The sequence below is a fragment of the Somniosus microcephalus genome, chromosome 4 (assembly GCF_052327205.1).
Source record: "Somniosus microcephalus isolate GS21.2 chromosome 4, FLI_Smic_1.0, whole genome shotgun sequence".
Taxonomy (NCBI): Eukaryota; Metazoa; Chordata; class Chondrichthyes; order Squaliformes; family Somniosidae; genus Somniosus; species Somniosus microcephalus.
The window spans coordinates 321011645-321038259 of record NC_140990.1 but is presented as its reverse complement, the minus strand read 5'-3'; the positions used below and the strand labels follow the sequence as shown (position 1 = coordinate 321038259).

At 45.7% G+C, this 26615-nt stretch overlaps 1 protein-coding gene across 1 annotated transcript in view; it reads right to left on the bottom strand.

The window, feature by feature from the left end:
* The window catches only part of arhgef49 (Rho guanine nucleotide exchange factor 49), a 227943-nt gene that overhangs the window by 12270 nt on the left and 189058 nt on the right, over positions 1-26615 (bottom strand). The window contains exons 4-7 of the mRNA XM_085986825.1: positions 18834-18999; positions 15436-15646; positions 5668-6299; positions 1501-1646 (exon numbers count right to left, since the gene is read on the bottom strand). Coding sequence (XP_085842951.1) covers positions 1501-1646; positions 5668-6299; positions 15436-15646; positions 18834-18999 — 1155 coding nt within the window. The remainder of the gene's footprint in view (positions 1-1500; positions 1647-5667; positions 6300-15435; positions 15647-18833; positions 19000-26615) is intronic.

Genomic DNA, 26615 nt, shown 5'->3' with positions numbered 1-26615 from the left:
TTAAGCAAGTTTAGGGGCTGGGAAAGGGGGGAGGGGATGAAAGAACAAAAGGGAAGGTCTGTGATAGGATAGAAGGCGGGAGAATTAAAGAGACATTAAGAGATATTCAAGGCAAAAGGAGATGGTAATGGGACAGGTTAAGAAACAAAGGATGGCTCGAGATGGAGTGTAAATTGTCTTTCATTCTGCCAGCCCAATTCACACTTCATCTAGAGCCATCCTTTGTTTCTTAACTGGTCCCATTACCATCTCCTTTTGCCTTGAATATCTCTTAATGCCTCTTTAATTCTCCCGCCTTCCATCCTATCACAGGCCTTCCCTTTTGTTCTTTCATCCCCTCCCCCCTTTCCCAGCCCCTGCACTTGCTTAAAAATCTGTTCCATTTCCTGCTTTTTTTCCAGTTCTGACGAAAGGTCATCGACCTGAAACGTTAACTCTGTTTCTCTCTTCATAGATGCTGCCTGACCTGCTGACTATCTCCAGCATTTTCTGTTTTTATTATTAGTATAATCAAGTAATTGACATTTTGAACGTAGGTCTTATTCAGGGTTAGGAGGTGACAGTATCAGGGACTCCTTGTAAACACCAAAGTGCTCATGTTCACGGGACCGTCATTAACCCTTTGTGTACTCTAGAGGGATAGAATTGAAAAGTAGTGAAGTTGTGTTAAACTTGTATCGAACCTTGGTTAGACCACTCTTGGAGTTACTGTGTACAGCTCTGGTCTCCATGTTACAAAAAGCATACAGAGGCACTGGAGAAGGTGCAAAAAAAGATTTGCAAGGATGATACCAGAACTAAGAGGTTATACCAATCAGGAAAAATTGAACTGGCTGGGGCTCTTTTCTCTAGAAAAGAGAAGGCTGGGGGGGGGTCTTTATGATTATGAAAGGGTTCGATAGGGTGGACGTAGAGAAGGTGTTTCCACTTGTGAATAGAGACCAATACTAGGAGCCATAAATATCACCACACGGACTGCAGCGGCTCAAGAAGGCGGCTCACCACCACCTTCTCAAGGAGGCAATTAGTGATGGGCAATAAATGCTGGCTTTGCCAGCGACGCCCACATCCCATAAAAAAAATTCCAATAGGTAATTCAGGAGCAACTTCGTTACTCAGAGAGTGGTGAGAATGTGGAACTCGCTACCACAAGGAGTGGTTGAGGCGAATAACATAGATAAGTTTAAGAAGAAGCTGTCCAATTTAGTCCCACATCCCCAACTTTTTCCCCATAATCCTACAAGTTAGTCCTCTTCAAGTACACGTCCGCTGAATTGAAATTGAAAAATTCAAGACTAAGATCGATAAATTTTTGTTGAGGTGAGGGTATTAAGGAAAACAAAGGCGGGTAAATGAAGTTGAGGTACAGATCAGCCTTGACCTAACTGAACAGTGGAACAGGCTCGAGGGGCTGAATGGCCCGCTCCTGCTCCTGCTCCGACCTTTCTATGTCATTATAACCAAGTTCCACAGGGTGGAAAGGGGTGATGGGATTTCTACCTGAGGAGCTCCTTCTCTTTCTCCAGAGTGTTGAGCATGTTGATGGAGGTGGACTGGTGGATGCAGTAAGTCTGAAATGCTGGCAGCATGTTAACAAACTCCAGGAACATCTCACCAATGCACACTGTTAAAAAGTCCTCGTCGTCCTGGCAACACATTAAAAAGAAAGGAAGGTTAGAAGACGACAACAACAACAACAACTTGTATTTATAGAGCGCCTTTAATGAAGCAAAACGTTGCAAGGAGCTTCACAGGTGCGATTATCAAATAAAATTTGACACCGAGCCATATAAGAAGATATTAGGACAGGTGACCAAAAGCTTGGTCAAAGAGGTAGGTTTTAAGAAGCATCTTAAAGGAGGAAAGAGAGGAAGAGAGGCAGAGGGGTTTAGGGAGGGAATTCCAGAGCTTAGGGCCTCGGCAGCTGAAGGCACGGTCACCAATGGTGGAGCAATTAAAATCCGGGATGCTCAAGAGACCAGCAGTGGAGGAGCGCAGAGATCTCGGGGGGGGTGGGGGGGGGGTTGTGGGGCTGAAGGAGATTACAGAGATAGGGAGGGAGGCGAGTCCATGGAGGGATTTGAAAACAAGGTTGAGTATTTTAAATTCGAGATGTTGCTGGGCCAATGTAGGTCAGCGAGCACAGGGGGTGATGGGTGAAAGGGACTTGGTGCGAGTTGAGATATGGGCAGCAGAGTTTTGGATGGGCTCAAGTTTACAGAGGGTGTAAGGTACACCCTAACATTGTCTGACTTTTCCATTTCCTCCCCTCTTGTGGAGTTGCTGACTAACGCTGATGTGCAATTCCACCACTCTCTGGGGATTGTGCGCAAGTAGCCCTTCTTCGCGTGCCAGCCTTTGTAGCGAGTGTGGACTTTTGCAGTCAAGGCAGGCCCCGACCTCCACTGGTGTCCACACTCGCTACACTTCCTAACTGGAGTCACTGGGTGTTTTTTTTTTCCCCCTACCCCTCCTCTTGTTTCAAGGCTCTGCAGCCATTTACAGGACATCCCCTCGCCACTGCTGAGATCAGCCAAGCCAGCATAGATGAGGGATCTAACCCGAGATGTTTCTGATCTGTACGGTTCAGTACCGCACTCAGAGTTCCATTTACGGGAAACAAGGAAAAGGAGGTGGGGTAGCATTGCTGGTTAAAGAGGAGATTAACACAATAGTAAGGAAGGATATTAGCTCTGATAATGTGGAATCTGTATGGGCAAAGCTGAGAAATACCAAGGGCAGAAAACGTTAGTGGGAGTTGTATACAGACCCCCAAACAGTAATGCTGAGGTTGGGGATGGCATTAAACGGGAAATTAGAAATGCGTACAATAAGGGCACAGCAGTTATCATGGGTGACTTTAATCTACATATAGATTGGGCTAACCAAATTAGTAACAATACTGTGGAGGAGGAATTCCTAGAGTGTATACGGGATGGTTTCCTGGACCAATATGTCGAGGAACAAACTAGAGATCAGGCCATCTTAGACTGGGTATTATGTAATGAGAAAGGATTAATTAGCAATCTTGTTGTGTGAGGCCCCTTGGGGAGGAGCGATCATAATATGATAGAATTTTTCATTAAAATGGAGAATGAAGTAGTTGACTCAGAGACTAGGGTCCTGAATTTAAATAAACAAAACTACGATGGTATCAGGCTAAGATGGATTGGGGAACGTTACTTAAAGGGTTGACGGTGGATAGACAATGGCAAACATTTAAAGATCGCATGGATGAACTACAGAATTTGTTCATCCCTGTTTGGCATAAAAATAAAACAAAAAAGGTGACTCAACCGTGGCTAACAAGGGAAATTAGGGATAGCATAAGATCCAATGAGAGGACATATAATTTGGCCAGAAAAAGCAGCAAACCTGAGGATTGGGAGCAGTTTAGGATTCAGCAAAGGAGGACAAAGGGATTAATTAAGAGGGGGAAAATAGATTATGAGAGTAAGCTTGCAGGGAACATAAAAACTGACTGTAAAAGCTTCTATAGATATGTGAAGAGAAAAAGATTGGTGAAGTCAAGCATAGGTCCCTTGCAGTCAGAATCAGGGGAATTTATAATGGGGAACAAAGAAATGGCAGACCAATTAAATACATACTTTGGTTCTGTCTTCACAAAGGAGGACACAAATAACCTCCCAGAGATGTCGGGGAACATAGGGTCTAATGAGAGGGAGGAATTGAATGAAATCAGTATTTGTAGGGAAATGGTGTTAGGGAAATTGACGGGATTGAAGGCCGATAAATCCCCAGGGCCTGATAATCTACATCCTAGGGTACTTAAGGAAGTGGCCCTAGAAATAGTAGATGCATTGCTGGTCATCTTCCAAAATTCTATAGACTCTGGAACAGTTACCATGGATTGGAGGATAGCTAATGTAACCCCACTATTTAAAAAAGGTGGTAGAGAGAAAACGGGGAATTATAGACCGGTAAGTCTGACATTGGTAGTGGGGAAAATGCTAGAGTCCATTATAAAAGATGTAATAGCAGAGCACTTGGAAAATAGTGACAGGATCGGAAAAAGTCAACATGGATTTACAAAAGGTAAATCATGCTTGACTAATCTACTGGAAATGTTTGAGGATGTAACTGGTAGAATAGATAAGGGAGAACCAGTGGATGTGGTGTATTTGGACTTTCAGAAGGCTTTCGATAAGGTCCCGCATAAGAGATTAGCGTGCAAAGTTAAAGCACATGGGATTGGGGGTAAAGTACTGACTTGGATAGAGAACTGGTTGGCAGACAGGAAGCAAAGAGTTGGAATAAACGGGTCTTTTTCCGAGTGGCTGGCAGTGACTAGTGGGGTACCGCAGGGATCAGTGCTAGGACCCCAGCTATTCACAATATATATAAATGATCTAGATGGGGGAACCAGATGTAATATCTCCAAGTTTGCAGACGACACAAAGCTGGGTGGGCATGTGTGCTGTGAGGAGGATGCAGAGAAACTTCAGTATGATTTGGACAGGTTGGGTGATTGGGCAGATGCATGGCAAATGCAGTATAATGTGGATAAATGCGAGGTTATCCACGTCGGTGGCAAAAACAGGAAGACAGATTATTATCTGAATGGCAATAGATTGGGAAAAGGGGAAGTGCAACGAGACCTGGGTGTCCTTGTGCACCAGTCGCTGAAGGTAAGCATGCAGGTGCAGCAGGCGGTTAACAAGGCAAATGGTATGTTGGCCTTCATAGTGAGAGGATTCGAGTACAGGAGCAAGGATGTCTTGCTGCAGTTGTACAGGGCCTTGGTGAGACCACATCTTGAGTCCCACCAAACACTCCCAGGGCAGGTACAGCATGGGTTAGATACAGTGTAAAGCTCCCTCTACACTGTCCCATCAAACACTCCCAGGGTAGGTACAGCACAGGTTAGATATAGAGTAAAGCTCCCTCTACACTGTCCCATCAAACACTCCCAGGGCAGGTACAGCACGGGTTAGATACGGAGGGTGGAATGGACACCCTGACAAGAGTTAGTGACCTCGGGAATGGAGGGGAGACACTGGTGGGGAGGGGGGCAAAATAAAACAAAATGCATATTGAAGAAAACAGTTCTGATGGGTTATTTGATGGCAACCACAGACACGTGCCTTTATATTGCCAAGACCCACACCAGGACATGAGTCTGGCATGCAGGTGCACCTTGGTGTGCCAGACGTGGCTAAGTGGGTAGCACACTCGCCTCTGAGGCAGAAGGTTGTGGGTTCAAGTCCCACTCCAGCGGCTTGAGCACAAAAATCCAGGCTGACACTCCCAGTGCAGTGCTGAGGGAGTGCTGCACTGTCGGAGGTGCCGTCTTTCAGATGACATGCTCTCTCAGGTGGATGTAAAAGCTCCCTTGGCACTATTTCAAAGAAGAGCAGGGGGAGAGTTCTCCCCCGGTGACCTCACCAATGTTTATTCCTCAATCAACATCACAAAAAGAAAGAGATTATCTGTCATTATCTCATTGCTGTTTGTGGGAGCTTGCTGTGCGCAAATTGGCTGCCACGTTTCCTATATTACAACAGTGACCACACTTCAAAAGTACTTCATTGACTGTAAAGCGCTTTGGGATGTTGTGAAAGGTGCTATATAAATGCACATTCTTTCTTTTCAAGTCTTTCGTGGAGGTTGGAGAGAGACAGTTGGATGTTTTGCCGATCAGCTCACCTGATCAAACGCTTGCTCAGTGGAGTCGTGCAGCCGCTCCAGAAATTTCTCATTGACCTCGATGAGTTCCTGTATGTTACTGAAGACCACGGCTAGCTGTTCCGGGGTCAGGAGTCCGGCCGCCTGCATGGGGAGGTGAAACTCCTCCTTGATGATGCGCAGGTCTTCCCCGTAACTGGACTCAGTGTTGACGAACTCCAGGATGGCCTCCTTGCGTTCTGTCCTGCGCTTCCCGCACTTGCCGCAGAGGTTTTCCCGTCTCTTCGCCGCGCCCCTGGGCTCTGCCTCCGAGACGTCCCTCTCCCCGCAGTCGACGCAGGGTCGGTGTGCCACCCAGGCCTGCACTGAGCGTGCCGTCTCCCCCACGCGCCTTTTCCATTTCTTGGCCACGGCCGGCCCAATGCCGCTGTCCGCTCTCTCCACCTCCGCCGGCTTGCTTCTCCTTCCCGGCTCTTCCTCCTCTTCCTCCCTCTCCTCACCCCTGTCGTTTAGCCCCACCACACCGCTGTCGGTGCTCAGGTTACTCCAGCGGTGCTTCGACCTGTTGCTGGAGCTGGGTCCCAGGTGACTGTCTCTTGGCTTTGAGCTCAGAGAGGTGTCGGCCGTCCTGGTGGATGGGTTGGCGAGTGGATCTGTGTATCGGAGACCGTAAAGTTACAACCGTTAATAGATCTCATGATGCATTGGATACAGAAAGGAACAAAGAAAGCACAAGACTATACTGATCACTGACTGTAGCACCAGGGCTGCAGTGACCAGCACAACACCATGAGGTATTAACATGCACTGTCATGGGATGCCAACACGCATCATCATGCGATACTAACATGCTCCGTCAAAGGATACTAAAATGCACCGTCATGGGATACTAACATGCACCGTCATGGGATACTAACACACACCATCATGGGATACTAACACGCACCATCATGGGATACTAACACGCACCGTCATGGGATACTAACACGCACCGTCATGGGATACTAACATGCACCGTCATGGGATACTAACACACACCGTCATGGGACACTAACACGCACCGTCATGGGATACTAACACGCACCATCATGGGGTACTAACACGCACCGTCATGGGATACTAACATGCACCGTCATGGGATACTAACACACACCATCATGGGATACTAACACGCACCACCATGGGATACTAACACGCACCGTCATTGGATACTAACACACACCATCATAGGATACTAACATGCACCATCATGGGATACTAACACACACCGTCATTCTAATAATAATGTGTGGCATCATAAAGTAATAAATGGGAATACTTTAGAAATGAATGCAGGTTAAATTATAACTAAATACCCTGGGGATAAATCTAGCGGTAAGCACTCACCATTCACAGTAATTACTCCTACACTCATGTTCTCTCAATATCACTTAAAATCTCCTCCAATTTTTCTTTTTCTATACTTCTATTGATTTTGGAGGGTCAGGAGGGCAAACAACACAGTTAGACACCGGATCAGGTCACATCCAACAGCCCACTCGCTAGAGGACAGTTCCTCCCGTACCAGACAACTTCCAGTACAAAAGAACATAAGAAATAGGAGCAGGAGTCGGCCATTCAGCCCCTCGAGCCGGCTCTGCCATTCAATAGGACCGTGGTTGAACTTCGACCTCAACTCCACTTTCCCGCCCGATCCCCATATCCCTTGATTCCCCTAGAGTCCAAAAATCTATCGATCTCTGTCTTGAATATACTCAACGGCTGAGCCTCCACAGCCCTCTGGGGTAGAGAATCCCAAAGATTCACAACCCTCTGAGTGAAGAAATTTCTCCTCATCTTGGTCTTAAACGGCCGACCCCTTATTCTGAGACTGTGACCCCTAGTTCTAGATTCTACAACCGGGGGAAACATCCTCTCAGCATCTACCCTGTAAAGCCCTCTAAGAATTTTATATGTTTCAATGAAATCACCTCTCCTTTCTTCTAAACTCCGGAGAGTATTGACCCAAGTGATCATTTTTCACGTACGAGCTACAAGAGGGAGTCTCAGCAAGTTGTTTGAGTTTGGGGGTGGGGCAACAAAGTCCAGCCAAATCTTCTCATCGTCCATCAGTGGACAGCAAACCGGAATGAGTAAAACATCAGAGCTGAAGGACATGTTAGTGTGTGTGGCCCAAATAAGCGTTCTTTATACAAACACACAGAGTATATATAAGGAATAAATTGAATGAACTGCAGGCGCGAATTCAAATTGGAGGGTGTGACATGGTAGCCATTACTGAGACGGTCAGGACTGGGAACTAAATATACCAGGTTATAGGACAGATAGGGAAAATGGCAGAGGGGGAGGAGTAGCCTTAGTGATTATGGATGAAATCACTTCAATGATGAGAGAGGATATAACGAGAGGTAAGCAGGCAGTGGAGACTTTATGGGTAGAATTAAGAAGTAGGAAAGGATTTAAGACTGTAGTGGGAGTTGTGTAGAAACCCCTTGGTAGCAGCTGAAGTGCTAGATTGTATAAATGCAGAGATTAGACAAGCGTGTAGTAAAGGCAGTGTGGTTTTAATGGGGGATTTTAACTTTCACATGGATTGGGAAAAGCATAAAGGTCAGAAAGGTAGTGAATTTCTTGAGTGTGTCCGGGATAGTTTTCTTACAACAATATGTCCTAGAGGCAACAAAGCGGCAAGCCATATTAGATTTAGAAATGAGTAATGAACCAGATTTAGTTAACAGCCTAACTGTGCGTGAACATTTATCTAATACCGATCATAACTAGTTGATGGTACAAGGACTAGGGGACACAGATTTAAGGTTTTGGGCAAGAGATACAGGGGGGATGTGAGGAAAAACTTTATTATGCAGCGAGTGGTGAGGACCTGGAACTCGCTGTCGACGGAAGTGTTGGAAGCGGAGACACTCAATGTTTTCAAGGGGAGACTGGATAGGCACTTGAGGGAAATAAACTTGCAGGGCTACGGGGATAGAGCGGGGGAATGGGACTGACTGGATTGCTCTACCGAGAGCCGGCACGGACTCGATGGGCCGAATGGCCTCCTTCTGTGCCATTATGACTCTATGGCCTAGAAATTCAGTATCGCCCCGTTTGGGGCGCCAGCCTCGCCAGGGCGCTAAAAGTAGCGCCCTGGAAGCATTCGCGGCCGCCCACCGGAAATTCAGTGGTAGCGCCCCAAAGGGAAGCGTGGCGCTACTGGAGGCGCCCCGCATCCCTCTTGGGGTGCTGCGACTGAAGATCGTGGTGCAACGTGCCGCAGCGCCACACACTGTGGCACGTCGTGCTGCGGTATTGCAGGCCTTCCTCCCCTTCTTAAAGGGGAGGGGCCTTGTTCAGCGTGATCTGAGGCCCAGCTGGGCCCCCGAGGATCGCGAGTGCCGGCAAAAGAGCCCGGCACCGAGAAGTGCCGGGCTCTTGGAACGCAGCTGGCACTCCGCGGGTGGTGGGGGGGGGTTCAGGAGGCCGGGGACGGCAGCGCGGAGAGGTGCTGACAGGCGGCCAGCAACAAAAATGGCCGCCCCGCACCTCCTTTAATTTGCGCCTCCACCGCCGCAGGTAGGCCCCCCTGAACCAGTCGCACATAGCGTCCGGCGGTAAATCAGGGGGCGCTTCCAAATATCGTGGCTGGGGCGCCAGCGGGGCGCTGCGCACACCGATGACGTCATCGGTAGCGGCGCAGCGCTAACGGCCAGCGCCGCCACTAGCATCCCGCTGAATTTAGCGGGAGGCGTGGCCAGTGGCTTGCGACCCACTTAGCGCCCTCTTAAGGCGCTAACGGGTGGCGCAGCCCACTGAATTTCTCCCCCTATGACTATAACATGATCGCGTTCAACATAGTGTTTGAAAGGGAGAAATGCGAAACAGCTACTAAGATTCTAGATTTAGGTAAGGCTGACTTCAACGGGATGAGGCAGAGACTGTCCACAGTAAAGTAGTCAAATCTGTTAATAGGTAAAATGACAGATCAATGGGAGATGTTTAAAGAAGAATTCAAGGTAATACAGAACCAGTTTATACCCCTGAGGGGCAAGAGTTCTACTTACCAAAACACAGCGATGGACAACTAAAGAGGTGAGGGACAGCATAAAACTAAAGGAAAAAGCAGACAAAAATGCAAAAAATAGCACAGATCCTGGTGAATGGGAAAGATACAAAGAACAGAAAAGGGACACAAAAGAGCTAGTAAGAGCTACAAAAAGGGAAAATGAAAAGAAACTTGCGAGGGATATCAAAATCAACACAAGGAATTTTTATAGTTACATTAGGAAAGAGAGGGTGGTCAGGAGCAATGTTGGCCCCTTAAAAACTGAAAGCAGTGATACTGTCAATGATAATAAGGAAATGGGGGACATGTTGAATAATTACTTTGCGTCAGTATTTACAGTAGAGGAAGAGGATAGCATGCCGGAAATCCCAAGGAAACTAATATTGATTCGGGGACAGAGACTTAATAAAATTAACGTAAGTAAAATAACAGTAATAAAGAAAATAATGGCACTAAAGAGTGACAAATCCCCAGGGCCAGATGGTTTCCATCCCAAGGTTTTAAAGGGAGTAGGTGAGCACATTGCAGATGCCCTAACTATAATCTTCCAAAGTTCTCTAGATTCAGGAACCGTCCCTTTAGATTGGAAAATTGTGCATATCACTCCACTATTTAAGAATGGCGAGAGAGGGAAACCAGGGAATTACAGACCAGTTAGCCTAATGTCTGTTGTTGGGAAATTGCTAGAGTCTATATTTAAGGATAGAGTGAGTGAACACCTCGAAAATTTTCAGTTGATCAGAGAGAACCAGCATGGATTTGTGAAAGGTAGGTCATGCCTGACAAACTAGATTACATTTTTTGAAGAAGTGACTAAAGTAGTCGACAGGGCTATGTCTATGGATGTTATTTATATGGACTTTCAGAAGGCATTTGATGAAGTCCCACATAAGAAACTGTTATCTAAGGTAGAAGCCCACAGAATTGAGGGCACATTATTGACCTGGTTAGTGAATTGGCTGAACGGCAGGAGACAGAGAGTAGGGATAATGGGCGGGTACTCTAATTGGCAGGATGTGACTAGTGGTGTCCCACAGGGATCTGTGTTGGGGCCTCAACTATTCACAATATTTATTAACAACTTAGATGATGGCATAGAAAGTCATATATCCAAATTTGCCGATGACACAAAGATAGGCAGCATTGTAGGCAGTGTAGATTAAAGCATAAAATTACAAAGGGATATTGATAGATTAAGTGAATGGACAGAACTGTGGAAAATGGATTTCAGTGTAAGCAAATGTGAGGTCATCCACTTTGGTCGTAAAAATAATAGAACAAGGTACTTTCTAAATGGTGAAAAGCTAAAAACAGTGGAGGTCCAAAGAGACTTGGGGGGTCCAGGTACACAGATCATTAAAATGTCATGAACAGGTACAGAAAATAATCAAAAAGGCTAATGGAATGCTGGCCTTTATATCTCGAGGACTAGAATACAAGGGGGTAGAAGTTATGCTGCAGCTGTACAAAACCCTGGTTAGACCACACCTGGAGCACTGTGAGCAGTTCTGGGCACCACACCTTAGGAAGGATATACTGGCCTTGGAGGGAGTGCAGCGTAGGTTTACTAGAATGATACCCGGACTTCAAGGGTTAAGTTACGAGGAGAGATTACACAAATTAGGATTGCATTCCCTAGAATTTAGAAGATTAATGGGTGATCTGATCGAAGTTTTCAAGATATTAAGGGGAACAGATAGGGTAGATAGAGAGAAACTATTTCCGCTGGTTGGGGATTCTAGGACTAGAGGGCATAGTCTAAAAATTAGAGCCAGGCCTTTCAGGAGTGAAGTTAGGAAACACTATAATTATGGGGGATTTTAACTATCATATTAATTGGACAAATCAAATTGGGCAGGGCTGCCTTGAGGATGAGTTCATTGAGTGTATTAGGGATGGGTTTCTTGAGCAGTATGTAACTGAACCAACCAGGGGGCAAGCAACCTTAGATCTGGTCCTGTGTAACGAGATGGGATTAATTAAAAATGTCCTAGTAAAGGATCCCCTTGGAATGAGTGACCATAACATGGTTGAATTCCATATTCAATTAGAGGGTGAGAAGGTTGGATCTCAAACAAGCGTGCTAAGCTTGAATAAAGGAGACTATGAAGGTATGAGAGTGGAATTGAGTAGAGTGGATTGGGAAAATAGATTAAAGGGTAAGACGATACATGATCAGTGGTGTACATTTAAGGAGTTATTTTACAACTTCCAAAAAAAATATATTCCACTGAGAAGAAAAGGGTGTAAAAGAAAAGACAGCCATCCGTGGCTAAGTAAAGAAATTAAGGATAGTATTCGACTAAAAACAAGGGCATATAAGGTAGCCAAATCTAGTGGGAAGATAGAGGATTGGGAAAACTTTAAAAGACAGCAAAAAATAACAAAAAGATTGATTAAGAAAGGGAAGATAGATTATGAAAGTAAATTAGCAAAAAATATAAAAACAGATAGTAAGAGTTTTTATAGTTATATAAAAAGAAAAAGGGTGGCTAAAGTAAATGTTGGTCCCTTAGAGGATGAGACCTGGAAATTAATGGTGGGAAATATGGAGATGGCAAAAACACTGAATGAATATTTTACATCAGTCTTTACAGTAGAAGACACTAAGAATATCCCAACACTGGACAAACAGGGGGCTAAAGGGGGGGAGGAGCTAAACACGATCAAAATCACTAAGGAAGTGGTACTCGGTAAAATAATGGGACTCAAGGCGGATAAATCACCTGGACCTGATGGCTTACATCCTAGGGTCTTGAGGGAAGTGGCGGTAGGGATTGTGGATGCATTGGTAATAATTTTCCAAAACTCCCTGGACTCGGCAAAGGTCCCGGCAGACTGGAAAACTGCTAATGTAACACCCTTATTTAAAAAGGGCAGTAGACAGAAGGCTGGAAACTATAGACCGGTTAGCCTAACATCTGTGGTAGGTAACATTTTGGAGTCCATTATTAAGGAGACAGTAACAGGACATTTGGATAATCATAATTTAATAGGACAAAGTCAGCATGGTTTTATGAAGGGGAAGTCATGTTTGACAAATTTGCTGGAGTTCTTTGAGGAAGTAACGTATAGGGTGCATAAAGGGGAACCAGTGGACGTAGTGTATTTAGACTTCCAAAAGGCATTTGACAAGGTGCCACACAAAAGATTATTGCTTAAGATAAAAAATCACGGGATTGGGGGTAATATTCTGGCATGGATAGAGGATTGGCTATCTAACAGAAGGCAGAGAGTTGGGATAAATGGTTCATTCTCAGACTGGCAATCAGTAACTAGTGGTGTTCCGCAGGGGTCAGTGCTGGGTCCCCAACTCTTTACAATCTATATTAACGATTTGGAGGAGGGGACCGAGTGTAACATATCAAAGTTTGCAGATGATACTAAGATGGGAGGGAAAGTAGTGAGTGAGGAGGACATAAAAAACCTGCAAGGGGACATAGACAGGCTAAGTAAGTGGGCAGAGATTTGGCAGATGGAATACAATACTGGAAAGTGTGAGGTTATGCACTTTGGCAGGAAAAATCGTAGAGCAAGTTATTATCTTAATGGTAAGAAACTGGAAAGTACTGAAGTACAAAGGGACCTGGGGGTCCTGGTGCACGAAACTCAAAAGGTTAGTATGCAGGTGCAGCAAGTGATTAAGAAGGCCAATGGAATGTTGGCTTTCATTGCTAGGGGGATAGAATATACAAATAGGGAGGTATTGCTTCAGTTGTACAAGGTATTGGTGAGACCGCACCTGGAATACTGCGTACAGTTTTGGTGTCCATACTTAAGAAAGGACATACTTGCTCTCGAGTCAGTACAAAGAAGGTTCACTCGGTTAATCCCGGGGATGAGGGGATGGACATATGAGGAGAGGTTGAGTAGATTGGGACTCTACTCATTGGAGTTCAGAAGAATGAGAGGCGATCTTATTGAAATATATAAGATTGTGAAGGGGTTGGATCGGGTGGATGCGGGGAAGATGTTCCCGATGATGGGTGAAACTAGAACTAGGGGGCATAGTCTTAGAATAAGGGGCTGCTCTTTCAAAACTGAGATGAGGAGGAACTACTTCACTCAGAGGGTGGTAGGTCCATGGAATATGCTGCCCCAAAAAACTGTAGAAGCTACATCATTACATAAATTTAAAACAGAAATAGACAGTTTCCTAGAAGTAAAGGGAATTAAGGGTTACGGGGAGCGGGCAGGAATTTGGACATGAGTCTAGGTTCGGATCGGTCATGGCCCTGTGGGTAGCGGAGCGGGCCCAGGGGCTGTGTAGCCTGATCCTGCTCCTATTTCGTGTGTCTAATTCTGTTAGATTCAGGAGATGGTTCTGTGATAGTGGATTGGCGGTTAGGATCAGATCAGCCATGATCTTATTGAATGGTGGAGCAGGCTCGAGGGGCCGATTGGCCTACTCCTGCTCCTATTTCTTATGTTCTTATGTTCTTACTTCTACACACAAAGGGTGGTAGAAGTTTGGAACTCTCTTCCATAAATGGCAATTGATCAATGGCTAATTTTAAATCAGAGATTGATAACTTTTTGTTAACCAAAGGTATTAAGGGATATGGGCCAAAGGCGGGTATATGGAGTTAGGTCGCAGATCAGCCATGATCTCATTGAATGGCGGAACAAGTTTGAGAGGCTGAATGGTCTCCTCCTGTTCCTATGTCTGCTTGACTTCTCCCTGCCTTCGTCCAGTGTGAAGAGGCCAGTTGTAGCACCTCTTCTGCCTGAGATCAGCTAACTCTGCACAGGCCCGGGGTCGAATCTGGGACCTGCCCAGTCTGTATGACTCAGTACCACATCTGGTGGTGACTTCACCAACTGAGCCATTGGTCATGGCGATGTGGTGGTGCACGTGCTCAATTGTCCCCTTCACTGGAACAGTCAGGAATCAGGGCCTGAGGTGCCGAGAGATTCCTCGTGTTTCACCCCATCCTCTCCTGTCGCCCCCCCCCCCGCCACCCCCCTCACCCAACCCCAAGTGCAATGACGCGAAAATCACAGCATCATACATACGATTTAGTGTCAACTGTGGCTCAGCACTCTCGCCTCTGAGCCAGAAGGATGTGGGTTCAAGTCCCATCCCAGAGACTTGAGCACAAAATCTAAGCGGACACTCCCAGTGCAGTACCGAGGGAACGCTGCACTGGTGCTGTCTTTCGGACGAGACGTTAAACAGAGGCCCCGTCTGCCCTCTCAAGTGGATAATCAGTTTGGGTGATGTTGATTGAGGGATAAGTATTGGCCAGGACACCGGGGAGAACTCACTGCCTGAAAGGGTGGTAGAGGCAGGAACCCTCACAGCATTCAAGAAGCATTTAGATGAGCACTTGAAACGCCATAACATACAAGGCTACGAACCAAGTGCTGGAAAATGGGATTAGAATAGACAGGGCTTGATGGCCGGCGCGGACACGATGGGCCGAAGGGCCTCTTTCTGTGCTGTATAACTCTCTAACTCCCCCGCTCTTCTTTGAATAGTGTCATGGGATCTTTTACATCCACCTGAAAGGGCAGACGGGACCTCGGTTTAATGTCTCATCCAAAAGACGGCACCTCCGACAGTGCAGCACTCCCTCAGTACCGCACTGGGAGCGTCAGCCTAGTTATGTGCTCTGGAGCGGGAATTGAACCCACCACCCTCTGACTCAGAGGCGAGAGCGCTACCCAACGGAGCCACGGACGACAGCTTGAACTCCCAGCGTAGGTTCTTTCCTCTCGCTCACCGCCACCGCTGTCCTTGTCTTGGCGTCGTTTCTGGCCCAGGCCCCAGGCGGCCGCGGCTATCCTCATCTCCAGCTGCTTCCGCTTGACCGCGTCGGCCGGCATGGGGTCGCTGAAATGGGGACGCAGGCGGCATTCACGCTGAGCCTTGGCGGTCTCCGTGGTCCCGTAGGCCGCGTCGGAGCTGGATCTCCGACAGCCGGGGAGGGAATGCTGAGGAAGGCAAATCGGGAAAAATCAATGGGATTGCAACAAAAAAAAAAAAAAAATGATTTAACCCAGCATTTGGCCTGAACCGTTTCACTCTGGGACACCCAGGTGCTAGTAATGGAGGATGACTGCACCAGAGCCACTGGGAGTGGAGGAGGTTGTGGGCTGGTGCTTGGGGTTTGGGGATTCCCCTATCGAGGTGGTCCTCACCTCTGGGGTCTACCCACCTTTCTCCACCACATTCCTGGACTATGGGAGCCTTCTCCTCCTTGCCAGATGTTCCACGTTTCCCTCCCCCCCGTCTCCTATTCCACTGTTGCCATTTCCACCTTCTCTGGACCCATCTTTTGTTTCTTTACTTGTCCCGTTACCATCTCCTTTTGCCTTGCACCATCAGTACTTTCGTTATTTAATCTCTCCTGCCTTCCACCCTATCACAGACCTTCACTTTTGTTCTTTCCTTCCCCCTCCCCCCCACTCTCTAACATCTCCAGTGCTGATGAAAGGTCATCGACCGGAAGTGTTAACTGTTTTTCTCTCTCCCTCCAGATGCTACCTGACCCACTGAGTGTTTCCAGCATTTCCTGTTTATATTTCAGATTCCCAGCATCCGCAGTATTTTTCTTTCTGTGACAGAACTGCTGCGTTGAGTCATTTCAGGCCCTCAGATGCTCCCCGCGCTGGGACAGTGCAACCCAGAAACGATTCCTTCCCTCCACTATATATACTATGTTCTCTATTTCCCTCCTCACTCGACCTCCACCAGTCTCTGGCCAAAGAGGACAACTGACGTGACCTCTTTCCGGACCTCTACTAATGATGTTTATCAGTGACTTGTAATCCCATTATTCTATATATGGGATCCATATATGGGCCGTGTCCGTCCCATTTCCCGCACTTCTGCCCTCACTCCTTTCCCCTCCCTCCCGGAACCACGATAGGGTTCGCCTTGTCCTCACCTTTCACCCCACCAACCTCCACATTCAACGGATCATCCTCCGCCATTTCCGCCACCTCCAGCGTGATCCCACCACCAAACACATCGTTCCCTCCTCCTCCCCTTTCAACATTCGGAAGGGACCGCTCCCTCTGCGACACCCTGGTCCACTCCACTATCACCCCCAACACCCCTTCCCCTTCGCCCGGCACCTTCCCGGGCAAGCGCAGGAGACGCAACACCTGCCCTTTTACCTCCTCCCTTTCCACCGTCAAGGGCCCCAAACACTCCTTCCAGGTGAAACAGCGATTTACTGTACCTGTACTTCTTGCAATTTAGTATACTGTATTCGCTGCTCACAGTGCGGTCTCCTCTACATTGGGGAGACCAAACGCAGATTGGGTGACCGCTTTGCAGAACACCTCCGTTCAGTCCGCAAGCGTGACCCCGAGCTTCCGGTCGCTTGACATTTTAATATTCTGTCCTATTCCCGCTCTGACCTCGGCCTCCTACATTGTTCCAATGAAGCTCAATGGAAGCTTGAGGAACAGCACCTTATCTTTAGATTAGGCACTTTACAGTCTTCCGGACTCAACACTGAGTTAAACAATTTCAGATCATAACCACTTACCTCATTTTCTCTGACAGCAGTTAATGGTAATGGTTCTGCCGCTGCCATTTACACCTCAAGAGCCAACTTTTGTTTCTTTACTTGTCCCATTACCACCCCCTTTCGCCTTGCAGCATCATCCCTTTTGTCATTTAATCACTCCACTCTTCCACCCTATCACAGACCTTCCCCTTTGTTCTCCCTCCCTCCCACCCCCCTTATCCTGTCTCTGTAATTACTGTTAAATCTCCAACTTCTTCCAGTTCTGATGAAAGGCCATCGACCTGAAATGCTAACGCTGTTTCTCTCTCCACAGATGCTGCCTGACCTGCTGAATGTTTACCAGCATTTTCTCACTCCCGGGTATCCATTATTCTATATATAAACCTCCCGAACCCCTCAATTATTTCCAGCCTGTAACTCAATCCCAGGTATCCATTATTATTCTATCTATATATAATCCACCTGAACCCCTCGATTAGATTCCAGCCTGTAACTCAATCCCAGGTATCCATTATTATTCTATCTATATATAATCCACCTGAACCCCTTGATTAGATTCCAGCCTGTAACTCACTCCCGGGTATCCATTATTCTATATACAAATCTCCCGAACCCCTCGATTAGATTCCAGCCTGTAACTCACTCCCGGGTATCCATTATTCTATATATAAATCTCCCGAACCCCTCGATTAGATTCCAGCCTGTAACTCATTCGCAGGTATCTGTTATTCTATATATAAACCACCTGAACCCCTCGATTAGATTCCAGCCTGTAACTCACTCCCAGGTATCCATTATTCTATATATAAATCTCCCGAACCCCTCGATTAGATTCCAGCCTGTAACTCACTCCCGGGTATCCATTATTCTATATATAAACCTCCCGAACCCCTCGATTAGGATCCATCCTGTAACTCACTCCCGGGTATCCATTATTATTCTGTATATAAGCCACCCAAACCCCTCGATTAGGTTCCAGCCTGTAACTCACTCCCGGAGTCCATTATTCTATATATAAACCTCCCAAACCCCTCGATTAGTTCCAGCCTGTAACTCACTCCCGGGTATCCATTATTCTGTATATAAACCACCTGAACCCCTCGATTAGATTCCAGCCTGTAACTCACTCCCAGGTATCCATTATTATTCTATATATAAACCCCCCCGAACCCCTCGATTAGGTTCCAGTCTGTAACCCAGTCACGGGTATCCATTATTCTATAAAGAAGCCATGTGAATCTCTCAACATGGTTTTTCTCGCCTCATGTTGTAGACTCTGTTGTAGAGTCATTGATAGAAATTGATTACTATGATTAGTCAACAACTCCCATTATCGTTGTATCTTGCGACTACCGGGATGGTAGAAGGCGAATTAGAGGGGCCTTGCTCTTTCGTCGTCTAGCAATTCCTATGTTGCCACGTTCCCACTATTGCCTCTCTCAAGAGTTCATCGATAACACAATGCGTCAGTTTCAACACAACTGACATCCAAGAGGATTGTGTTCCTTCAGACTGCAATAAAGCTGAAATTAGTCACAAACACACTTCCTCATCTTATCCCCCTGTCCATGAGGTAAATCCTCAGCTCCTCCACTGTTCTTGTCTCACAGGCAAAAGCAATAAAGAACCAGCTTATTTACACAGTCTGTCTGCCGAAGGACACCAGCCGCCTTTCTATTGCAGTCACTGCTGCAATCCAGGGTTGCTGTGGAAACCGGGGCTGATTGATTATCCTGTTCATTGCCGGTGATGTCATCCAACTCCTGGTGATGGGATGATTGGATGGCTACAGATTCTGCAGTGCAGCTGTTAATGAAAGCAGAACACATTGATAAAAACAAAGTCCAATAGCTGAACGGTTTAATTGCAGCCTGTCGTACAGTTAGCCACATTTAGGACTCGCACACAAAACTGCATTATAAAGTCTTCAGTGATATTGCCTATACTGGGATGTCAGTTGCTGCACCTTTTCAGGTGGAGCGTTCCAATCCCGACAAATCTCTGAGTGAAAAAATGTCTCCTCATCTCCCCTCTAGCTATTTTTAAATCTATGATCTCTGGTTATTGACCCACTCGCCAGGGGGAATAGTTTTTCTCTCTCTACTCGATCAAAACCTCTCATCATCATGAAAACCTCCATTAGGTCACCTTCACTGCTCCAAGGAGAGCAGTCCCCTAACTTTCCAACCTCTCCTCATAACTGAAGTCCCTCATCCCTGGTAACATCCTGGCAAACCTCCTCTTGTACCCTTTACATATTTCCTGAAGTGTGGTGAACAGAATTGTCCACAATACTCCAGCTGAGGCTTAACCTTCATGACCTCAGGACGTCCCAAAGCGCTTTACAGCCAATGAAGTACTTTTGAAGAGTGGACACTGTTGTAATGTAGAGAAACGCGGCAGCCAATTTGCACACAGCAAGCTCCCACAAACAGAAATGTGATAATGACCAGATAATCTGTTTTTTTTCAGTGATGCGGCACTTTGTCGAATGCCTTTTGGAAATCCATGTACACCATGTCAACCCCATTGCCCTCATCAACCCTCTCTCTGTTACCTCATCAAAAAACTCGATCAAGTTGGTTAAACACTGAAGTAAGATTAAAAAATGAGCGTAACAGGGCACGTTTAGTAGAACGCAATTGCGGCAGCAAAATGTGTAAAGATGAGGTGTACTAATTATTCTATGTTTAATTGCAGAAATGACCATACCAGTTTAGAGAGATGAAACTTACAAAAAGAGACACTGACATAACCCTTTTCTGGAAAAACAAAACTTAGTAGTGGTCAAGAGAAAGAATGACTCGTTTCTTAGAAATCACATGTCCTGGATGACTCATTTCCAAGAAATCAGAGGGTCCACAGGCCCCTTCAGTGAAAAGTGAAACTTCTCCTATAGGCTATTTTGTATAAGTTAGACACACCTAGTTAGTGATTAATGTATAGACTTTTAAATCGATTGGACCTCTGGAGTAGGAGGTCTCAGAAAATGTGTATAACTGTGTGAACCTCAAGAGGTTCGGTGGAGTTGCAGCCTTGTGTTGGGACGCAAGAGCCATATCTCCCCAGGCCTGAATAAACCGTTTTGACTTCAATTATTGGGTCTGTCTTTCTTACAACAAGCCGGTGTCGTCGACCTTGTATATCACTTGGTATGCACTTTGGGGGCTTACATCAACACGATTTGCCTTTAACAAGGAAGTATAGTGAACAGTGAGGAGGAGAGTGATGGACTTCAAGAGGACATAGACAGGCTGGTGGAAGGGATGGATTCGTGGCAGATACAACGCATAAAAGTCTGAAGTGATACATTTTGGTAGAAAGAATGAGGAGAGGCAATATAATCTAAATGGTACAATCCTGAAGCGGGTGCATGAACAGAGAGACCTGGGGGTATGTGTGCACAAATAGTTGAAGGTGGCAGGGTAGGTTGAGAAAACAGTTAAAAAAGCATACGGGATCCTGGGCTTCATAAATAGAGGCATAGAGTACAAAAGCGTGGAAATTATGATGAACCTTTATAAAACACTGGTTCGGCCTCAACTGGAGTACGGTGTCCAATTCTGGGCACCACACTTTAGGAAGGATGTGAAGGTCTTAGAGAGGGTGCAGAAAAGATTTACAAGAATGGTCCCAGGAATGAGGGACTTCAGTTAAGTTGATAGACTGGAGAAGCTGGGGTTGTTCTGTAATGATATCAGCAAATAGTGATGGTATTTGCCTGTTTGATTATTTATGCCTTACCAGCATATTTGCCTGATTGATTATTTATGCCTGACCAGCAGAGGGCATGTGAGAGACAAGCAGTTTCGTTTTAGTTTCGTTTTAGATGGATCTCTAAGATGGTGTCTCCTGTAATGCTGTTAACTGAGTTGAACATACTTTAGATAAAAAGTCATTCTCTTTCATGAATGTGTCGTCATTGAACCCACATACAAATCAATACATGGTGTCAGAAGTGATTGAAAGAGATGAAGAGGAAAAATCTGAAGTTAAATCAGCTCTCCACATATTAGCAAGCCAAAAGAGAACATCATTACTTACCATTGGAGAATAGCTAACGAAGTGAAAAAATGGAAGGTTTACACCCACCGGCGAAGCTTCAGTTGACAGGTAATGTGGCTGAAAATTGGAGGAGATTCAAACAATGTTTGGAGTTGTATTTAGCGGCAATCGGAGCTGACGAGAAAAGTGATAAAATGAAAGCGTCAGTGTTCTTACATGTCGTGGGTGATGAAGCGCTGGAGGTGTATAATAACTTCACATTCGCTGCTGATGGAGACAAAATGAAGTTGGATAAAATAATGAAACAGTTTGAGGCCTACTGCATACCTAAACGTAACGTGACGTTTGAGAGGCACAGATTTTTCACGTGTACAGAAAACGGGAGAGAATATTGATCAGTATGTGACTGAACTGAGAAACCGAAGCAAAACATGTGAATTTGGGGGACTGACAGACTCGCTGATAAAAGACAGACTGGTGTGTGGTATTCCAGATAATGGTCTAAGGGAAAGACTGCTAAGAGAGCAAGATCTAGACCTGGGAAAAGCCATAGCACTGTGTAGGGCTACAGAGACTGTGAAGTCGCAGGCAAAGGAGCTGTTCAGTGACAGTAGCTGCAACGTGGATGCAGTGAGTAAGAACGGACACAAACCGTTTAACAAAAAGAGCGCCAATGTGAAAAAAGAGGCGTGGCCAGCGAACAAAAATGAAAGGGGCAATCAAAAGTCATGTAGTCGATGCGGTACACAGCATCCACCAAAAAAGTGTCCAGCATATGGTAAAACATGCAATAGTTGCAACAAAAACAACCATTATGCCCGTTGCTGCAAGAACCAAGCGCAACAAAGCAAGGTCCATACAGTAGATGAAAGCGAGATAGAGGAGTTCTATGTAGATGTGTCTGAAAACGAAGAAAAAAGAGACTGGATGTTGACACTAAAAGTGAATGACATACACATTCCATTTAAATTGGATACTGGAGCACAAGTTAATGTGATATCAGAGACTGATTTTAAGAAAATTAGACCCAGACCAAAGATACATGGAATAAAAGTGAAAGTGACAGGATACTCAGGTACTGATATACCAGTGAAAGGAAAATGCATTGTCAAAGTAACACACAAGGACAGAGAGCACACGCTAGCATTAATCGTGGTGCCAAAGGATGTGCAAGCCATACCAGGTTTAAAAGCCTGTGAGAGCCTGAACCTGGTAAAGAGAGTCCTCGTTGTGGAAAGCGAAGGAGAGACAGTCTATGATGAACTCATGCAAGAGTACAACGACCTATTTCAGGGTCTAGGCTGCCTTCCAGGAGAACACACGATCAGAGTAGATAAAAGTATGCCAACGGTCATACATCCATGCAGAAAAGTTCCGTTTGCTCTTCAAAAGCAACTGAAGGCAGAGTTGGACAGGATGGAAAGCCTGAACGTGATACAGAAGATAGATGAGCCAACTGAGTGGGTGAGTTCCCTCGTCGTTGTGGACAAAAAGAATGGAAAGCTCAGAATTTGCCTGGATCCAAGAGATCTAAACAGAGCAATAAAGAGAGAGCACTTCAAGCTTCCTACACGTGAGGAAATCATGTCACAGTTTGCAAATGCAAAGTATTTCAGCAAGTTAGATGCATCATCAGGATTTTGGCAGATGAAACTGGACGAGGCAAGTTCAAGACTGTGCACGTTCAGCAGTCCATTTGGCAGATACAGATTCCTAAGGTTACCATTTGGCATTGCCTCAGCTCCTGAAGTGTATCACAAAACTATCCATATGATCTATGAGCACCTGGAGGGAGTTGATACATCAACGGATGACATCATAGTATGGGGAACCACGAGAACTGAGCATGACGAGAGACTGAAAAAAGTGCTGGAAGTAACAAGGAAAACAAACCTGAAGCTGAATAGAGAGAAATGCCAGCTCGGGGTGACAGAACTGACATTCGTGGGAGATATCCTTAACAGTGAGGGCATCAGACCAGATCCCAGAAAGGTGTCCGCCATTGAGAATATGCCAAAGCCACAATGCAAAAAGGACGTGCAGAGGTTTAATGGAATGATCAACTACATGGGTAAATTCATATCCAACCTCTCAGAAAAGATGGCGCCACTGAGAAGACTAACTGAAAAGAACATAGAATGGGAATGGAATCATGAGCATGAGAGGTCATGGAGCGATCTAAAGAAACTGCTCACAGAGGAACCAATTCTGAGATTTTATGACCCAGCGAGACCCATCAAGATATCATCAGATGCATCACAGAGTGGGCTCGGAGCCGTTCTTCTGCAAAAATATGACTACTGGCAACCTATTGCATATGCATCGCACTCAATGACAGACGCGGAGACGCGATATGCTCAAATAGAAAAGGAGCTGCTCAGCATCACATACGCCTGTGAAAGATTTCACCAGTTTGTGTCAGGACAAGCAATCAGTGTAGAGACTGACCATAAGCCCTTGGTTGCATTGTTCCAAAAGCCACTAAATAGCTGTCCGCTTAGAATACAAAGAATGATGATCAGGCTGCAACGCTATACACTGAATGTTGCATACACACCGGGTAAGCTGATGTATACAGCAGACACGTCCAGAGCTGTTGACCCAAGTGAACCCGCAAACACCAAAATGGATGAAAAAGTGAACGCCTACGTGGACATGATCACAAGTGCACTGCCCATAGCAGATGCAAAAATGGAGCTCATAAAGACTGAGACAAACAAAGATGAAACAATGAGACGACTGAGGAAAAGCATCTTGGATGGATGGCCCAACATGAAGCAAGACTGCTCACCTGACATGGCAGAGTACTGGAACTGCAGGGCGGAACTATCAGTGGTCGAAGACATCATCTACAAAGGAAGTAAAATAGTTATCCCAAAGAGTCTAAGAAAAGAGATGCTAAAAAGGATCCATGGAGGACATCTGGGAATCGAAAAGTGTAAGAAAAGAGCACGAGAGGTGATGTACTGGCCACGAATCAACCAAGATGTGACAAATGAGGTGTCAAACTGCACAATATGCCTGAAATATCGAGCAAGCAATCCGGTAGAACCACTAAAGCCACACCCAGCGCCAGACAGACCTTACCAGAAGGTAGGCGCTGACCTATTCGTATGTCAAGGGAAGGACTATCTTGTAGTCACAGACTATTACTCCCTGTATCCAGAGGTTTGTAGACTGTACACCACCACTGCAGATGCTGTGATAAGATGTATGAAAGCCATATTCTCCAGACATGGCGTGGCAAGTGAGGTCTTCACAGACAACGGACCCCAGTTTTACAATGCAAGTTTCCGACACTTTGCCAAAGAGTGGGACTTTGTCCACACAACGTCAAGTCCTCACTTTCCACAGTCCAATGGACTAGTGGAAAAATCGGTCCAAACAGTGAAAAGACTGATGTACAAGGCAAGAGACAGTGGCACTGACTTCTACCAGAGCATGCTTGTATACCGCACAACGCCGCTCGAGTGTGGTATGTCACCAGCCCAACTCCTGATGGGACGTCTGCTAAGGTCAAACCTACCCATCCCGGAGAACCTCCTGAAAACAAAAGAGGGGGAGAAAGTGAGGAAGTTCAAAGAACAACAGAAAGAAAAGCAAAAGTACTACTATGACAGAGGAACACAAAACCTACCTGAACTCCACACTGGTGACCAAGTAAGGTTCAAAGACAAAACAAACATATGGACTCAGAAGGGAACTGTCCTGAGTGAAGTTCAACCAAGATCATACACCATTCAGACAGATGAGGGTGCTGTTCTGAGAAGAAATCGTCGAGATCTTCTCATGGGACCAGCCACAGCAAGTCAAAAGACTGATACTGTTGAACAACCTGATCACACAGCAGGTCAAAAGACTGATACTGTTGAACAACCTGATCACACAGCTGAGAACACATCATCTGAGGCAACAACTCAGATTCAAGGACAATCAATCAGAAAATCCTCAAGACGCGTGAAGCCTCCTGAGAGACTCATTGAGCAAGTTTAAGGACTCTTGTTATAGAAGGAAGTAATGTTATCTTATTCTTTCTTCAAGTTCTAGTGTATTTTCATATTTCATGTGAACACACAAAACAAGGTTAAAAAACCTTGATCATGATAATGATAATGTAAGTTCATTAAGTGTTACAGTTAAAATGCAGAGTAATACAAAGAAAACATGTTGTTAGATAAAAGTAAAATACTTTTGTTTTAAGAAAGGGAGATGTAATGATATCAGCAAATACTGATGGTATTTGCCTGTTTGATTATTTATGCTTTGGATGAAAATGTAAAAGGTATGATCAGTAAGTTCGCAGATGACACGAAAATTGGTGGGGTGGTAAATTGCGAGGAGGAAAGCCTCCGGCTACAGGACGATATAAACGGGTTGGTCAGATGGGCGGAAAAGTGGCAAATGGAATTTAACCCTGAAAAGTGCGAGGTGATGCATTTTGGACGGACAAATAAGGCAAGGGAATACACAATGAGTGGTAGGACCCTAGGAAGTACAGAGGGTCAGAGGGACCTTGGTGTACATGTACATAGATCCCTGAAGGCAGCGGAGCAGGTAGATAAGGTGGTTAAAAAGGCATATGGGATACTTGCCTTCATTAGCCGAGGCATAGAATATAAGAGCAGGGAGGTTATGATGGAGCTGTACAAAACGCTGGTGAGGCCACAGCTGGAGTACTGTGTGCAGTTCTGGTCGCCTCACTATAGGAAGGATGTGATTGCTTTGGAGAGGGTGCAGAGAAGATTCACCAGGATGTTACCTGGGATGGAGCGCCTCAGCTATGAAGAGAGGCTGGACAGGCTGGAGTTGTTTTCCTTGGAGCAGAGAAGGCTGAGGGGGGACCTGATTGAGGTGTACAAAATAATGAGGGGCATAGATAGGGTAGATAAAGAGGAACTTTTCCCCTTAGTGGGGGGGTCAATAACAAGGGGGCATAGATTCAGGGTAAGGGGCAGGAGATTTAGAGGGGATTTGAGGAGGAACTTTTTCACCCAGAGGGTGGTTGGAATGTGGAACTCAATGCCTGAAAGGGTGGTGGAGGCAGGAACCCTCACAATATTCAAGAAGCATTTGGATGAGCACTTGAAATGCCATTGCATACAAGGCTATGGACCAAATGCTGGAAAATGGGATTAGACTGGACAGGGATGGATGGGCGGCGCAGACACGATGGGCCGAAGGGCCTCTTTCTGTGCTGTAAAACTCTATGACTCTATGACTCTATGCCTTACCAGCATATTTGCCTGATTGATTATTTATGTCTGACCAGCAGAGGGCATGTGAGAGACAAGCAGTTTAGTTTTAGTTTCGTTTTAGATGGATCTCTAAGATGGTGTCTCCTGTAATGCTGTTAACTGAGTTGAACATACTTTAGATAAAAAGTCATTCTCTTTCATGAATGTGTCGTCATTGAACCC